The 18,605-nt window shown below is 43.8% G+C and overlaps 1 protein-coding gene across 1 annotated transcript; it reads left to right on the forward strand.

Moving 5' to 3' along the window:
- Positions 1-14,741: 14,741 nt before the first annotated feature.
- LOC308280632 (kelch domain-containing protein 3-like) lies at positions 14,742-15,914 on the forward strand (the record flags this gene model as incomplete). Its single annotated transcript, XM_080754961.1, has 2 exons — positions 14,742-15,243; positions 15,370-15,914. 2 exons carry the CDS (start codon positions 14,742-14,744, stop codon positions 15,912-15,914), a joined length of 1,047 nt encoding a protein of 348 aa, XP_080611087.1.
- Positions 15,915-18,605: the final 2,691 nt, after the last annotated feature.

The raw sequence follows: 18,605 nt of genomic DNA on the forward strand, positions 1-18,605 counted from the left end.
TTGGTCTGCCGGTCACACACCTGATCTGGAATGTTGTCTGAGGCTGATACACCAGAGCAATGCTAGAAGACAAAACAACAACAACAATAACATTATGTGTAGAGCTTGAGTCTGACATTGTCCCATTGTGTTGAGATTTCAAAGGGGAGGGGATTTGAAATGTGAAATTCCCAATCACAAGAGATCTGGTGGGAGGGGTTGTGTTTGACTTGTGTGTACACAAAAACATTCCCCCCTCCCCCTCCCCTCTATGACAGGCATCAAACAGGTCATTGGCTTTGATCTTAAAGGGGTATTTCGGTCAAAAACGACTTTCCTACCTTTCTAATGATGATTCGGGAAGCTTCTGGGTTGATCCAGGTGTTGTTTGACCCATAGCAGCATTTTGTTCCATTTTCGATTTTCTCCCCTGCACCCCACGGCTCCAAAACGGCACCTTTTGGGTCGTTCCGTAATCCGGTTATTATTCTCGCTCAAAATTCACTTTTCTCGCTCGGTATCAGTCCCTCATACTGTTGTTAGCATATCCGAGCTACACCAGCTCCTGGTCGCCGCCATGTTTGTTTACAAAAAGCTCAACTCTCAACTCGCAGCCCAGGAGAGAACACTGGGAAATCCCGTTTTGTATCGCGTGACTCCCCGACGCGCGACGAACAATAAAACACAAAAATGCTCTTAGCCAAAGAAAAAAGATGTAACTATGTCGACAAAGTCTGCAGAGTGATGTATGGTGTAGCCCAGGGGTCCTCAATAGGCGGACCGCGGTCCATGTCCGGACCGCGAGGCACCGCCGACCGGACCCAGGACGAATTATAGTAAAGAAGAAAAAAAAAGGAAAAATATCTCCACGCTTCGTTTCACTTCATTGCATGCGCTGTGAGTGTGTGTGTGAGAGAGAGAGAGAGAGAGAGAGAGAGAGAGAGAGAGAGAGAGAGAGAGAGAGAGAGGGGGGGGGGGACAACGACGAGCTGATTGGCTGATGCCAGCTGGGTCACTAGAGTTCATTCCACAGACCCAAAATCTTCCTTGCACAGTGCACACTGCACAGACCACGGAAGCGAAGCGTCTCAGTAGTAAGCGTTCGGAGCTGCAGCCTGCAACAGCGCAACTATAAACCAGTGGGTTTCATTCACACACAACATCAACGTGAATACGTTTGTAGGATTGTAATCTTCTCTCCAGAGAGTTTGTCGGGACGTGCCACCGTCGTCTCTCTCTTTCTGCATGGATATGCAGCTAGCCATGCAGCTAAGCTAGCTGTGAGCTGCACTACTCAGTACAGGAGTGAGCTACGAGCCGCTTTAGTCTCTGACGCGCGGTACTTGTTTTCAGATCGATATTCATGTTGTGAGAACTTGTGACACAAGCATAAATTATTCGAAAATTATCCCAGTGTGTTAAAAGAAAACAAAGCAACAAACATTAGCGCAAAATATCTCTGCTCCACTTTGATTTAAACATTCTGTAATCTCCCTTCAATGGGTTGTTGCACTTCAGTCAAGTGAGGTCCCCAAATTATTTTTGGAGGAATCCCCAGGCCAGATGACAGTCATAATTTAAGGACCTAAGACCCTTTTAATAAAGAATCTGGAAACAGACCATTACTTATAAATATATATATATATATATATATATATATATATATATATATATATATATATATATATATATATATATATAATATATAATATATTTGTTTTTCCGGACCCTGACCTGGTTCAAAAAAATATTTGTGGACCTTCAAGATTTCTATTTGAGGACCCCTGGTGTAGCCTCTTGTCTGCCTCAACCGGTAACAGGCTGTGGGGGAGGGAGGTGGAGCTGTGAGAGCAGCAGCAGCAGCAGCAGCTCGTGAACGCGCGTTTCCCAACGGGTTAGGGATTTCCCAGTGTTTCTCTCCTGGGCTGAGAGTTGAGAGTTGAGCTTGAAGTAAACAAACATGGCGGCGACCAGGAGCTGGTGTAGCTCGGATATGCTAACAACAGTATGAGGGACTGATACCGAGCGAGAAAAGTGAATTTTGAGCGAGAATAATAACCGGATTACGGAACGACCCAAAAGGTGCCGTTTTGGAGCCGTGGGGTGCAGGGGAGAAAATCGAAAATGGAACAAAATGCTGCTATGGGTCAAACAACACCTGGATCAACCCAGAAGCTTCCCGAATCATCATTTGAAAGGTAGGAAAGTCGTTTTTGACCGAAATACCCCTTTAGTTGCTCCCTTCAAGTTCCTCCGAGGCTCCGATTCTCATTGGCCAAGTCTTGCCTTGACCAGAGAAACTCTAGGTTCACTACGCAACACCAGACCAAGAGAACCAGTCTGCTCAGAGAGTTGGCGGGTCTATGGGCTGGAGCCAGGCAATATCAACAGTATTAGTTATAGTAGTAGTACCCTGAGACTGGGAGGTCGGGGTTCGAACCCCGGCCGGGTCGTATACCAAAGACTCTGAAAAATGGGACCCAGTGCCTCCCTTTTGGCACTCAGCATCAGCAGGGTTGGATCGGGGGTAAGTCCCGTCCACATACTAGCGTCATATCCAGAGGGTGTAGACTACTTGTACACCAAGCTGCCTCACGCTACAGAAAAAGGAGATATGCTCCTGCTAGGGCATTCGCGAATAGTGATTTTTAGTATTCGAATTATTCGACCTCAAAGTATTCAAATAGTCGAATATTCGACAGGACTGGCCAAACTGTCAAATATTAAGTACGTAAGAGGCGAACATTGTGAAAATAGCCGATCTACACCGATCTACAACGCCTCGCGCTGCGAGGCGTTGTGAGCATGTAGATCTGCTATTTTCACAATATTTATCTGCGGAACCGAGTGACATTAAATGTAATACCTACATTCCAAGTGCTTTTCAGGGTGGGTGTCCCCAGTTCTAAATATGTTTATTTTGGGGGTCACGGCCTAAAAAGGTTTGATAACCCCTGGTTCAAATTAAGAAATTCATCCACCAGGGTCATTGACAACTCATTCTTATGACTTCCTATCTAGCCAAGCTATATAAACTATATATTTTTTTAAAGAGAAAACAATACCGAAATAAAAATAAGCGAATATTCGACTTCGGTGAAAAACGTTGAATAGTGACTTTGATATTCGATTATTCGAATATTCGAATATTTGGTGGATGCCCTAGCTCCTGCCTTATGGGCCTCATGGCTCGGCAAGGCTTACTTATTGTAGTAGTAATGTTTGTACTAGTGGTTGCGTCATCATCAGTTGTAACATTAATAGATTTAGCACTGTTTTATAATCAGCCTCTTCTTACCTCAGTGGTGATTGTAGCACAGTCGGTCGGCCAGGTTGTTCAGATTATTCGTCTTATCTATTAATCGAACTGTTTATTTAATTGATATCTGCCTCTCAGTTTGTTTTCCGTGTCGCAGTGGAAATCTCTGACGAGTGAATCTCAGTCTGAGAACAAAGACTGAGACGACTTTACGAGGACATGCATGGACTTTGATTCATGCACTTCTGATAACAGGAACGTCGAACACACACGCGTGCACACACACACACACGCATCACGTACACGCACGCACGCACGCACACACACACACACACACACAGTATACTGCTTTCATAAGACGATGAATCAAAGTTCATTTTCTTGGCATGGCAATCAAATGCATTGGCCCTCTTATTGGCCCTCATTCCTTCACTGCACTTTTATTTTACCTAAGAGTCTTAGGTAAAATAAAAGTGCAGTGAAGGAATGAAATCCTACCAAAGTAAGAGTGAAAAAGGCCGTCATACTCCTTTAAAAGGAGGCTTGAAGCAAAAACAAAACAAATATGTCCTCTGAGGTTTGCTAAGTGGGACAGCTGCCTCTGCAGCTGGTGAAACGCGCTCTACCTGTGCAGCCAAACACATGAAATACGTGCATATCAGCTATTCACCCCACATTACAGGCATAGCTGTCTACTGAGGTAAAGAAAAAGCACTTCCAGTGTGCGTTGATGGGAGCAATACTCTGTATAATAGTCTTTATCCTTTATTTGGATCCTCATTAGCAGCTCATACCGTCTTCCTGGCATCCACATACTTGTAACAATTAAAAACAGCTCTGTATAACTCAGGGACGTGCTGGGCCCCTGATTCAGCCCGGGAAAAATAGTTGGAAAGGCCCTCATTGTTGGAGAGGCCCTGCTGCTACTCAAATATGTGACTAGGTCTGGTACTTTGTTCCTTATGTCTGCATTGGTCATTTTTCTTTTTTGTACAGATTATCCAAGTACAGAATCTAAGCTTTCATATGATGTATCATTTGTTGGAATTGGACATTTTAAACTTGTTGCACCATAAAACCCAAAGTGCTTAAAAAGCCATTTGAATGCCAGGAACATTTTGACACCTCTAGGTAGCCAGAAGTGGGTGTGACAATGGGAGGGACAATAGGTACCTACACCCCTAAATCACTCCCCCCAAGTCAAACCACACCCACAGTGGTATAGCTGTCAACTTCAAATTTACTTTTATTTACTACAATTATTTAAAACTACTATTTAGTAGTAGACCTGTGGTAATATATTGTGCTATAGTGCTTGCAGCCATGTCAGAAATAGTGTCCAGTGGTCTTTTCTACCTCCTCCCCTCCTTATATGCTCATCCTGTCATTTTCTTCTTTTTGTAGTTTTTATTTTTCACTAAAATAGTGTATTACAAAAGTACCTACATTTTATAATTAAGTAAAAGTATCAATACTGCAATGTAGAATCACTCTGTTACAAGTAAAAGTCCAGAATTAAAAATGTACTTGAGTAAAAGTACAAAAGTATTGGTATCCAAATGTACTTAAAGTTGTACTATGTAACTTTTTTTATAAAACAAATCTTAAAATTCTCCTAACTATTAAATCACAAAAGTTTTAGAAGATCCGCGCCGTGAATTTCAGCCTGTAAAGCCTTCTCTGTATGTAAACTGAGATCCTTGCCGTGGACCGGATCTCGCGCCAAAATTGCGTCATCACACTACCGGCCAATCACAGCGAGGGTTATACAACTGCCGGCCAATCACAGCGCATCTTGAAGTGGGGTCGCTATGGCAGCCATATTTGTTGTCGCCCGTTTGTACCATCCCTTCTCTAGGTAATTTCGCCTACCAGGCAGGGTGAAGGAGTCCGTATCTCTGGAATTACTGAACGCACAGGAACAAGGGACCCCTTAAAAGATAGATCTCAGCGAGGTGGAGGCAGACGCGGGGGTCTGAAGGTACGAAAAACGTCCGAAAGACGCGGACGCGACCGCGGTTTGCTATAGGGCTAATGACCACTAGTTGGGCATCTTACACAGTATGGCTTTAAAGTAACAAAAGTAAAAGTACAAAATGTTTGAAAATAGCAGATCTACAAGCTCACAACGCGTCACACCGCAATGCGTTGTGAGCTTGTAGATCGGCTATTTTCAAATAGCCTTGGTATAACATAGGGCTAAAGTGGTTTATGTATGTTTTAAACTTTAGTTATTGCTTTGTAGATTTTGATTTTAATAGTCCAAAACATACATTAACCACAAAGGCACAAAGTTCTATGGGGCACCAGTTTTCGTCAGTCCACGTTGCTCTACGGGGATGCACGTGCGCAACACCGTAACTCGTGACCTATCGAAATTGGTCGCAGGCTAACTGTGCTATACATCTAACATCATCAGTGTTTGTGTAACTTCAGTCAGAAGGATAATCTGACGGTTCTGACAGGCTTAACCGCCCGCGTTGTGAGCTTGTAGAAGAGCAACAATAGAGCAACAATTCCAGTTGTGTATACGATGCCTGCGTTTGCCTGCAGCTAGCGCTAGCTAACGTTAGCCGTTAGCCACTGCTAATTGCGTGAAGCTAACGCTATAGCGTATCTCGCAGCTAGGCCACTAGTCTGTAGTATAACATAAAGCCCTGCCGTTCTCGAACGCTTCTTGCCTTTTGTGAACATTATATCCAAAAAGTAAAGGTCCTATGCCGGTCTCTCATCTGTTTACTTCGCGTGATTCCTAAACCCACCAGGATTGAGTTAAGACCCGCCTCCTCTCGATAATCTTAAGTATGAAAGTGCCCATGAACGTTAGTGCTGCTCGCTCAAGTGCAAAGTACCTACTACCTACTGATCCATTACAATAATACACGCAGCATAATAGGCCCAAAGCCATATCCAAACCATAACAATTTAACTGATAATCAGTAAGAGTTTTTATTTTGAGAACAGTAGTGACAAATTAATAGCTTTCTCAGTACGTTTTTCTCTTTAGCAAAGTTACAAAGTTTTCCCTTTATTAAGCACAGTACAATTAAGTCTGTTTCAATTTTTTTTTTAGCACAGTTCATTTTGAGCACTGTAGTGAGAAATTAATAGCTGTGCATTGTGCAAATGCAGGCTTTTCTCAAGTACAAGTCTTCATGCCTCTGACTTTATCCACCCTCCATGTGTCAGGCAGGGATTTTCAGCCACTCCTGGAAGTCCTCGCGTTTCCGCGAGGCGGGTCTTAACTCAAGCCTGGTGGGTTTAGGAATCACGCGTTTACTTCATAAGCGTGGAAGAAAATCGAAGCAGCTTGTTGAAATAAAGTTTATATCGCTCATTTTGTCAGCCGGTCCTTTGTTTTTAGACATGCTACCTCCCCTGGTCACGTGGTATAGACACAACGAATAATAGAGGGGAAAATAATGCACCGGCTGACAAAATGAGCGATATAAACTCTTTATTTCAACACGCTGATTGGATTTTCTTCCACGCTTGAAAAGTAAACAGTTGAGAGAACTGTATAGGACCTTTACTTTTTGGACAGAATGTTCACAAAAGGTAAGAAGCGTTCGTGAGCGGCGGGGCTTTATTTTTTACCACAGACGAGAGGCTGAGATGTGAGATACGCTGCCGGCTGTTCCATTACGAGAAGACATCATCGCTGCTGCGTCTTTCTTTGTGTGCCCGAGAGCGACTCAGAGAGTCAGATCACGACGTATAAATCAAAAAAAAAATCCTTCCAGAATACTGTCTTCTGCAAACCAATAACATTAGCGAGATGAAGTTAGTCACTGAGAGAGTGTTTACACACTAGAACCAGATGCACCACTGTATGGGCGGTGCTCAGAGCGTGAACACGAGTGAAACCTGAGGAACAATGGATTCGGTAAGCCAATCGAAACGCTATGCAAATCTAAAGAGCTGACTTTTCCGCCTCCAGAAACGGTCTGTAATCTCTCCCAAAGTAAGGCAACTTTACTACACCAATGTTAACATTTGGCAACCTTAACAAAGATATCTTATGGAATGAAAACCCTCTAATATATTCAAACTGTCTTAATAATAAAAAAACGAAAAACTTTTCGCATTTTCTGACTTTTAAAATTGCCGACATTTGGACTGTTCCTCCAGCCTCGGACACATATTTGCCATTTCAGATCATGACAAGTGACAAACCAAGTGGGCCAATTATTGTACATGAGTTATATTTCGTCGTTGTCGGGTGGAAACCAAAACCGTTTGTTTTGTATTTATCATTTTAAAAATGATTTAAACTAGTGAAAACAGCCGATCTACAAGCACACCGCGAGGCGTTGTGTGCTTGTAGATCTACTGTTTTCACTACTTTTGTGCGACGGCCTTGTGTGATGAAGCAGGGCTTTGCTTTGTTAAAAAAATTTACAAATTTGAAACTTGGAGATACAAGATTTCTGCCCGACAGTGACGATTTACTTTGTTGGCCGCCCAGCCCCCAAAATGGAACAACGGCCGACATTTTTCATGTATTTTTTCCTAATGGCCGGCCTGAATGAACCGGCCGTTCGGGAGTTGTCCCGCTTTTCCCAATGGCCAGCACGTCCCTGGTATAACTACAACAACACAGGAAATAGTCTAGTAAATCTAGGGAAAAAATACACTCAGGTTGGACAAAATGTTATTATTTAGTTTTTCAACTGATTTTGTTCTACTAGCCAGGATAAAAAATCTACCATAATCTGCTCACTGCAAATACCCACAGTGGCCAAATCAAGTTGGGCTCCCATCGACTTTCTATACAGGAGGAAAATACCCAGAAAAAAAAAATCAGCTTTAAGTAGGATGTGAGGGGTCTAACTAGGGGTTTGACATGATGCTGAATCCATTGCAAGCATTTGTATTGCACAAAAAACATTCCTTGGGCTAACAATGGCCCCAGAAAATGATGGTTTAGTGATGAAAAGTGATGAGTCATCACTTTTCCACAGTTTTGTGGGCGTTTTTTGGGGCCAATGAATGTTTTTGTGCAAAACACATGCTTGCAATGGATTCAGCATCATGACAAACCCCTAGTTAGACCCCTCACATCCTACTTCAAGCACATTTTTTTCTGGAACAAAACAGAGAGGGCGCTGTTTTTCCCTTTTCTTTGACGATGGGTTCCCAGAATGGTTTTAGTTTCACCTGATGCAGATTCCCGAGAAAAAGCACAGTTTATATTGTGTTACAATTAGGTAAACCTTAGAAACCTGTTAAAACAACAGGATATACCGTTCAAAATCCCAGTCTTTCACCCTCTGCTAGAATAGGCTAGATCGCCTCTGTGCAGAATCGGCCCTCATAGGTAGAATTAAACTTGACGGTACCCTAATAGTCGGGGGATATCTTAAAAAGTCCTGGAATAAATTCCTTACCAAAACATTTGTTTTGCACCAAAAACATTCCTTGGGCTAGAAATGGACCCCCATACCACTGTGAAAAGTGATGATTCATCACTAAACCATCATTTTATGGACTGTTTTAGCCCAATGAATGTTTTTCTGTGCAAAACAAATGCTTGCAATGGATTCAGAATAATTAAAAACACCTAGTTAGACCCCTCACATCCCACTTAAAGCATATTTTTTGGGAGTGATTTTTTTCCCCTATAGTATAGTGTATAGTGAGTGAATGAGACCCAGAATTACCCTAGCTGTCAAAGATTTTCCTAGGGAAACTGAATTTCAGTCTTTGTGAGATGTGTTACTAGACACCTTTACAAACACATTGGTGAAGATTTTTTTTGGTAAGGAATTTATTCCAGGATTTGACACTATTTCTAAAGATATCCCCCGACTATCCACAAGTTTCCGCGGGAGTTTACTGGAGACTATCAGGACCAAACTTCTGGGTTTAACAGCAGACATACAAGCTCACGTCGCGTCGCAGATGCAACCCGTTGTGAGCTTGTAAATCGGCGGCGGAAGATCGGTGCAGACGTCTGCGCAATGCACTATGGGGCGTAGGAAACTCGTGGAAACAGCTTTTCCTTTTATTTTATTTTTTAAGAAAATCCACTTCTGGTGCAGTCTGACAGTTATGAGTTGAAGATTTGTAAGCGGTCTTGGAACCACCAGATGACCCGTGCCGTGTGTGCTCACTTGACGAGTGGTTTATAATAGACGGAAATATGGAAATAATTCCATATGGTTTTCCCTCCCACCCCGCATTCATCTCCAGCTGCTTGTCGTCAGCTGACTGGGAGGAGGACCTAATCATTCTACACTTTAAGCGCATAAACCATACCTCAGGGCAGGGACGTGCTGGCCATTGGGAAAAGCGGGACAACTCCCGAACGGCCAGTTCATTCCCGGCCGGTCCAGGCCGGCCAATAGGACGAAATTAAAAAAAAAATTCATTCCATTTTGGGGGCTGGGCGGCCAACAAAGTAAAGCGTCACTGTCGGGCAGAAACCGCAAAGCAAAGCCCTGCTTCATCATACAAGGCCGTCGCACAAAAGTAGTGAAAACAGCAGATCTACAAGCACCACCGCGAGGCGTTGTGTGCTTGTAGATCTGCTGTTTTCACTAGTTTAATTCATTTTTTAACTGATAAATACAAAACAAATGGTTTTGGACATACAAGGTTTCCACCCGACAAACGATGAAATATAACTCATGTAATTTGCCCACTGGCTTGCCACTTGTCATGATCTGAAATGGCAAATCTTTGAGTAGCAGCAGTGCTATAGAGAGAGATCTCTCTCTATAGCACGCAATGAGGGCCTCTCCAACTCTTTCCCGGGCTGAATCAGGGGCCCAGCACGTCCCTGCCTCAAAGGCTCCACACACCGGTGGTGGATGAAGTATTTAGTGGAGTATTTTAGAGGAGTACGAGTACTTGTTAAGAGAAGACTGTCGCACACCCAGTAGTTCCTCTCAAGTCGGTGCGTAGGTCACAAAGTAGTCGAATGAATGAATTTCAGTGAAGAAATACACCCGCACTCTGCCACTTGCAGGTTCCAAGTAACAATTTATTAAAAGCAACGTTTCGGTCGTTAGACCTTCCTTAAAGGGGAACTCCACCACTTTTCAACCTAAGTTCATATAATTGGTCCTCACTCAAAAATAGCTTTTCTTTTTTTTTTTCTCAGATGAGGGCTGTGGGCAGGTCACAAACCCATAGTCTTGTGACATCATCGATTGCCAATCCAGCTTATAGAAACTGCAGGCTTTCTATTCCTGAGAAGTTGCAATTTTAAAGTGGAAGCCATTGTTCTCGCGATAATAAAAATCTAAATATTCTTTTCAAAAATATTGATACATTTTTTTTTTGGGGAAAATGATGATGTCACAAGACGAAGGATTCTGAACTTCCCACAGCTCTCCTAGGAGACTTGGACTGAGTAGAAAAAAATTGTGCTATTTTATCATGAACATTAGTGAGGACCTATTATATGAAGACAGGTTGAAAAGTGGTGAACTACTCCTTTAAGTGTGAGGAAGGTCTATCGACCGAAACGTCGCTTTTAATAAATTGTTACTTGGAGGTTGGAACCTGCAAGTGGCAGTGTGCAGGTGTATTTCTTCACCGAAATTCATTCAGAGGAGTAAGAGTAGAAATACCACGATGAAGAAATACTCTTCTATTCTTCTAACATTGCTTTTACAAATACTCCAATACACTTTTTTTGTCCAATCTTTATATGTATGTTATAATACACTATAATGTAATATAACACTGGGGATGGTATTTTAACATTTCAAAGATACACTTAGATACAGAAGGACCTGACACAAGTGTTTACCTGATGGTCAAGATTCAATTCATCCCCTGAGTAAGCATACAGGCTCTATTAGCTCTATGGTAAAAAAAAAAAAAAGACCCTTAGAGGTCCATTTTGTTCCATGTTACACTCTCAAGAGTAAAATTATTGTTAAACATCTGCATTACTTAATTTACAAGAAGTCTACTCAATTAGAGAATGTAGATTTATGTATTTTATATTGATCAACGTTTGCCTGTTGTCTCTCCTATGGCACCAACATCAATACAGCATGGACTTGTGGACAAAATCCTATCCAAGGATAACAAAATATTCAAGGTTTTGGGTCTGGAGAGGATGAATCTCATCAAAATTATTGTGGTCTGTGGCTCAAATGCCAAATCAATGATGGACCTTCATGTGGGAAAAAGTTGAAAACCTCTGTCCTAGCGTGTACCCAGACCCCACTAAACCTCTGTCCTAGCGTTTACCCAGACCCCACTAAACCTCTGTCCTAGCGTGTACCCAGACCCCACTAAACCACTGTCCTATAGCGTGTACCCAGACCCCACTAAACCTCTGTCCTAGCGTGTACCCAGACCCCACTTTGAGAACCAGCAGGGCAATGATGACATTAGCAGAGGCACGGTGGGGACTGCCCATAAGTCCCAAGGTTCATTAGTCCGAATTTAGTTAACCCATTCAGGCCTAGAATTATTGACTGCTTTAACTATTGAAAAATAGCAGATATACAAGCTCACAGCGCGGCACCGAGTGCCGCGCTGCAAGCTTGTAGATCTGCTATTTTTGAAAAATCATGATTTTTCTTTGCAAGTCTTTGAATATATCTATTTAAAAGCAAACATTTGTAACTCAAATATTTGCTTCTGGGTGGTCCCTGGAACAACATATTTTGAGATGGGGGTCCGTGGCTAAATACCTGTAATTTTGGGGGTCCTTGACATGAAAAATTTTGAGAACTACTGATTTAGAGGAAGGATTTAGAAGTCGGGTCAAATAGCAGATCTACAATCTCGCAGCGCGGCACTCGGTGCCGCGCTGTGAGCTTGTATATCTGCTATTTTTCGAAAAGTTAAAGCATACTATAATGGTTAAAGTGGTTAAAATCTAACGCGACTCGGGCGCGTTCCAGGTATTTGAGAGTTACGGTTAGGTTTACTGATGTTTACTGATGTAGGTTTAGGGTTAGGGTTAGAGTTAGGCATAGTATTCTTAAAGGGCCAGTTCACCTCTGGGTCAACCAGATCTTATTTTATTGTCGTTTGGGAGAAGATCAACACAATCCTGAGTTATTTTTTGTGTTCAATCTGTGTTTTGAGATATTTTAGTATTTCAGCGTGAATGATGATGCTTTTTGCATCATTTGACACATCATGCTGCATCATATGATGCAAAAAGCATCATCATTCACGCTGAAATACTAAAATATCAAAAAACACAGATTGAACACAAAAACATTACTCAGGATTGTGTTGATCTTCTCCCAAACAACAATAAAATAAGATCTGGTTGACCCAGAGGTGAACTGGTCCTTTAACAGATTCGGACTAATGAACCTTCGGACCAATGCCATGGCACCGGTACGGTACGGTACGGTACGGTGTGGTACGGTGCGGTACGGTACGGTACGGTGTGGTACGGTGCGGTGCGCCGCGGTTCGGTACGGTACGGTGCGGTGCGGTACGGTGCGGTACGGTGCGGTGCGGTGCGGTACGATACGGTACGGTGCGGTACGGTGCGGTACGGTACAGTACGATACGGTACGGTGTGGTACGGTGCGACGGTACGGTACGGTACGGTACGGTACGGTACGGTAGATCAGTGGTTCTCCACCTTTTCAGGCTCCACCCTGACGAGCACTAAGACTTGAGGAATTACATTTTGTATATGTGGCGGAGAGAGTCGCAGCCCCAGCCTTGAAGCCTCAAAAGTCTAGTATCTGCTCTCGTTCCATAGGGATATCCCTTTGGAGTGATGGTTAAGATATTGGACTTTCACGCGGGAGACCCGGGTTCGAAGCCGGGTGGGGAGGTTCGGATCACCTCCGTTACATATAACACAATTCTATAATAGCAGATCTACATGCTCACAACGCCTCACGTTGCGAGGCCCTGTAGCATGTAGATCTGCTGTTTTCACAATTTCTGCCTCTAATATTTGACAATTTGGCCAATGTTTAATTTGTCATTTTAGAGCTATTAAAGAGTCCTTAAATTGTCACTTTAGAAATGTGCACATACCCTCTATAGTACCTTAAACTTTATGTTGGTTTGGTTACTGTTGAGAGAGAAAACAACGTTGCACATTAAGTTAATCTTCTGGGGACCCGGGTCCCGACCCACAGGTTGAGAACCGCTGTGGTAGGTCCTACTGTCTGATTTGTGTTTATTATGATAAACATAACTTCTGTCACGTATTATCAGTGGTACGGTACAGTAGATCCTACTGTCTGATTTGTGTTTGTTTTAATAAAAATCAAACCTCGGTTCGAAGTGAAGCGGTGAACTTTTATTCTATGTGGTCTAGAGTTATGAACTCTGTGATCTATACATTCTTTATATTCTGAATGAATTAATGATTTTATCTGGAGGGCCGAATTGTCATGTGAAGCTTGACCAATCCTCAAAGAATCCAATCATCAGACCGGGACGGACACTACACACGTACGTATGGACGGACGGACGGACGGACGGACGGACGGACGGACGGACGGACGGACAGACGGACGGGACAGGACAGGACAGGACAGGACAGATAAAACCTGTTCATTCTGAACTGAAATGGCCATATATGGACATGGGACACACATTTTGCTTTTTGAAAAAGCCTATTCATTCTGGACTGATATTCTGGACGTACGGGACAGAAAAAACCTGTTCATTCTGGACTGGAGTGACCATATATGGACATGAGGTGACATACATTGTGTTTTTGAAAAGACCTGTTCATTCTGGACTGAGATGACCATATATGGACATTAAACACACATTTTGTTTTTGAAAAAACCTGTTAATTCTGGACTGAAATGACCATATATGGGCGTGGGACACACAAAGCCACTCATTGGAAGCGGTTTTCACCGCTTCAAAAATCAAACCTCGGTTCGAAGTGAAGCGGTGAACTTTTATTCTATATGTTCTAGAGCTATGAACTCATCACATTATTTCAATTCTGAATGAATGAATTATTTTATCTGGAGGGCCGAATTGTCATGTGAAGCTTGACCAATCCTCAAAGTATGGTCTCATTGGACATTTTTAATCATCCAATCATCACACCGGGACGGACGTTACACACATATTCTGGATGTACGGGACAGATAAAACCTGTTCATTCTGGACTGGAATGACCATATATGGACATGAACGGGACACACATGAAGGGGTCCGTGGGGGCAACGCGTTGTCAGAGAAATGCGCTGTCAGAACAATGCCTCTGCACTGCCAGAACACTCAGAGACTAGCTAACCATGACTTCCTGGACTCCATAGTTGGGCATGGGCTGACACGGCAATTCCTTATTTGGGCATGGCTTGAAGAGCAAACACAGCCGAAGGGTATAAAAACAGTGCATTTTTACCCACTGACACACTGAGGACCGTGCTGCTTGTATTATATAACTGGTGCTGAATCATTGCTATAGAGTCAACAAACAGGAGAGCAGACTGTTTTTGTTCTGAAGGGGCACTACTTCTCCAGGTCTCAATAACCAATTTGTTCCCCTCCCAGCGGTGGATTGTTCCGTGGTGGATTGCGCTTGAAAATGTTCAGCTGGACCGTGCACTTGGAACAGGAAGAATTCGAGCGCGGCGAAGAATTCCGAAACCGAAGATACGACGCCGTGGTGACAGTGGGGCTCAAGCTGTACTCCTTCGGGTCGGTGACCCTCATCTATTGGCAGCATGGTTTCGATGAGTACGAAGACGCGTCCGACGACGACACATGTGACGAGAAGGTGCTGCTCGTGCATGTCTTCAACACGGTGTCTTTGCTCTGGAAGACGCTGCCAGTGGCGACGACTGGAAGAGAAGAAGCCCCAGACGTCCGCAGCGGCCACACGGCAGTTCTTGTAGGAGGTGTAATATACGTCTGGGGGGGGACGCACGGTTGGATCAAACGTAGCGATGCGTGGAAGTCCAAAGTACTTTACGCATTTGATATCGACACCCACAGATGGTTCCAGCCCGAGGTCACCGGGACTGCTCCGGTGTTGAGACACGATCACTCGGCCTGTGTCTCAGGGAAGATCATGTACATATATGGAGGTTACCAACTTCGTTTAGCATCCTCCTGCTATAAGTGGGAGTGGACCAACGGAGTCCACAAGTTGGACACCACCACAATGGCCTGGTCTTTAATTAACACCAGAGGCACTCCGCCATCTCTTTTAGAAAATCACTCTGTCACCATCATAGGGACAAAGATATTTGTTCTCGGGGGCCCCGGCAAAGAGTTTACGGATCAGCAAACACAATCCCTGGACCTCAGAGTGTTTGACACAGAGACAGGCTGCTGGTTGGACGCGCCTTCTGCACAGCTTGGTCTAAACACTCACCGCCATTCAGCCTTTTCCTACGAAGGAGAGTTGTACGTGCTGGGCGGCTTATCCAACGATCTCTGGAAATTCAACTCTACAAGCTGTTCCTGGAAGAAGTTAGAGACCCGTGGGAATCTCCCGCGTGCAAAAGAATCCCTCTGTGGTCTGGTGGGAACTCGTATCTTCCTCATAGGAGGTAATTTGTACCCTGGACTGTTTTACATGGATGACCTGTCCGTCTTAGACTTACGTCCTGCTCTTAAGACGTTGTGCAAGCTGGCGGTGGTTCAGTGTGGCCTGCAGCGTGCAGAACTCCCCCACGATGTCAGGTGGGAACTGCGAGCCATGACGATCAAACAGAAGCGCCGTCCTCTGAAACTAGTGTGGAAATATGATTGAACACCAGCAAGACTCCCTAATCGGGAGATAAGCGACCGTCAGGTCGCAGCGTGATTTTAGGGCAAAATGTGTAGGAGCAGTGTCCAAAAAATGGGTTAGGGTTAGGCCTATTTGTTTTCTAAGATCATTTCTTAGATCATTTGTATTTTATTTATTCATGAAATTAGAAAAGTAATCATGAAATGTTTAGATTTTTGGGGGGAGGGAATGTTAGGAAACCAAAATTGAAGGGACCCATAACATGTGTCCACGACCCACACATGGGTCCCGACCCAGTGTTTGGGAAACAAACAGTTGTAAATCACAGATGACTCATTTAGTGGATTCTCCTGGCTGACTTTTTGCAATCTAGCTGGCCATCATCGTCAAAGAAAAGGTCGATCCTTTTCACTTGTAACTCGAGCTCAGTTAGAAGTTGAGAGACCAGACTTTTTGTGACTTGTACTCAGCCCCCTTCTGTAGGCAGAAGTCACAGCACTCTAGCGTTAGCATATAGCTAAGCTAGCGAATCATCATAAAATCACAAGACTATAACCGATAATATCACATCACGCATCGATGCAGAATAGCGCAATGCCCGCGATGCAAGCGAATCAAACAGCCAACAGTCCACAGTCACTCCACCACAACTAAGAGCTTTGAGACTTTGACCGCTCTGCTCTGCCTCTGTCTGTGGCTCGCAGTGCACTGAGTACAGTGTTGACTTTTAGCTAGAGATGCGACGTTCGCGAACGAATCGAATCTTTTGAACGGCTCTTTGAAGTGAACGATGGGATCCGGTTCGCGGAGTAGGGAGCCGTTCATTTGGCTGAATTGGCTCGCGATGCGCGGTGCGGCGCGGCAATGTGCAGCTATCTAGGAAGCAAATTAAGACACTACAGTTTGATTTGATCATAGCTTAGACAATTATTAAGCGATTTCTATAATTAAAACGTCTCCATATTGCTTGGGAAGTCCACTTCCATGACACATGGATTATATTTATATTATGTCCCTGTAAATATTTAAATGTTTGCTATTTTAAAATAGCTGATGTACAAGCTCACATTGTGCCAGGCCCAGCCAGTTAGTAAATCCTGGCTATATACGCCGCTAGGGAGGAGCGAGTTCATTGTTGCCTGTGTAGTGATACGCGGAAGCGGGGTTTGAACCCGGGACTCCCACTCGCCAGTCCAACGCACAACCAGTCGTGCTAATAGGGCTGAGCCCGATTAGCAGGGCTGTTGTCGCTGGTTCATGGCTGATACTAACTGTGGGGTGCTACATTCACCCCCCAGGTCTTTTGGAGCGCGCCCTCGCGCTTCACACATCACGCCGCGGACTGAAGTATATCTGATCAGACAATAACGCATAATAATTCAGCATAATATCAACTATTATAATGTAGTGTGGGATTTGAGCAAATGGCTGTTTAGACAGCCTCTAGTCCAAACCTCCTCCTCAAGGTAAGACGAGACCAGATTAGGCTTGTTTGTGTTTCAAATGAGTTATAAATCCTGCTCTTTGTTTTAAGGATCACCTAGCGACCTAAATAGTTGACCACAGATAAGGAAGCCATAAAGACAGCAAAGTACAGACCCCCGGGGCGTGCATGCGGAGCAGCTGTTGATCTTATCTTATCTTCCTATGGAGACATTCTAAAATACAGTGGCTAAATAATCAATAAGTTGGTGAAATGTGGAGTTAAACAGGTGCAAACACATTGAATAATAAGGTAGAACTGTACTTTAAGACATTACATTTACTTGGAGTAAAAATATCTGATCTAGGTTGGGAGCAGGTTAGTAAAACACATCTTGACATGAGACAAATGGTAACCTGTTTCTGTAGAGAAACCAGAGGTCACAGGCCGGGCCTACAGGGCACCGACACCCGATCTATTTGTAAGCAGGGAGACGGAGACAGTTGTCTGTGTTTCAGATTAGCTGATGACCTATGACATAGGGGTTTTATGATCCCTCCTCTTTGTCTGATCTGTTCTGTATATAGGCTGTAGCAAAATGTATCTTAGTTAGGAGAGAGAGACCCGGCGAGAGGCTGGGAGGACTGTCGGGAAGGCTGGTAGCTCTTGCTTCAGCAAGATGCATTGTCTCATGGAATCGATCTATACTCTGTCAATAAATGGACCAGGAACAACTCAACAACTCCACTGCTGTCTTCATCTTTCCTCTCAAATCCTCCTTGTCCTTTTCAGAATTCAGTCTAATAGGAGCTATTCTCCAGAAACTACAGGACCACCGCACACGACGTGGCACTGTTCCTCCTCACGAGGGCATCACGCTCCTCATCCTGCCGACAACGCCAGATGTAGTGATACGCGGAAGCGGGGTTTGAACCCGGGACTCCCACTCGCCAGTCCAACGCACAACCAGTCGTGCTAATAGGGCTGAGCCCGATTAGCAGGGCTGTTGTCGCTGGTTCATGGCTGATACTAACTGTGGGGTGCTACACCTGCTTGTTTTTTTTAAGGTGTTGCATGAATAACATTAGTCAAGGTAGCTTAATTTACACACACATGTTTTATAAAAAGGGTAAATACAAAATTGTGATCTCAACTGTCAGCAGAGGAATGTGGTGCCAGACCGTGCCACCTTGTGGATTCATGTTTCAACAAAAATATATAAATATGCAATGAGCCAAAAGAGCCAAATGAGCCAGTCTTTTAAACGGCTCTTTCAAGTGAGCCAGAGC

This window comes from Nannobrachium achirus (genome assembly GCF_963921795.1).
Source record: "Nannobrachium achirus genome assembly, contig: SCAFFOLD_382, whole genome shotgun sequence".
In the NCBI taxonomy this organism is placed as follows: Eukaryota; Metazoa; Chordata; class Actinopteri; order Myctophiformes; family Myctophidae; genus Nannobrachium; species Nannobrachium achirus.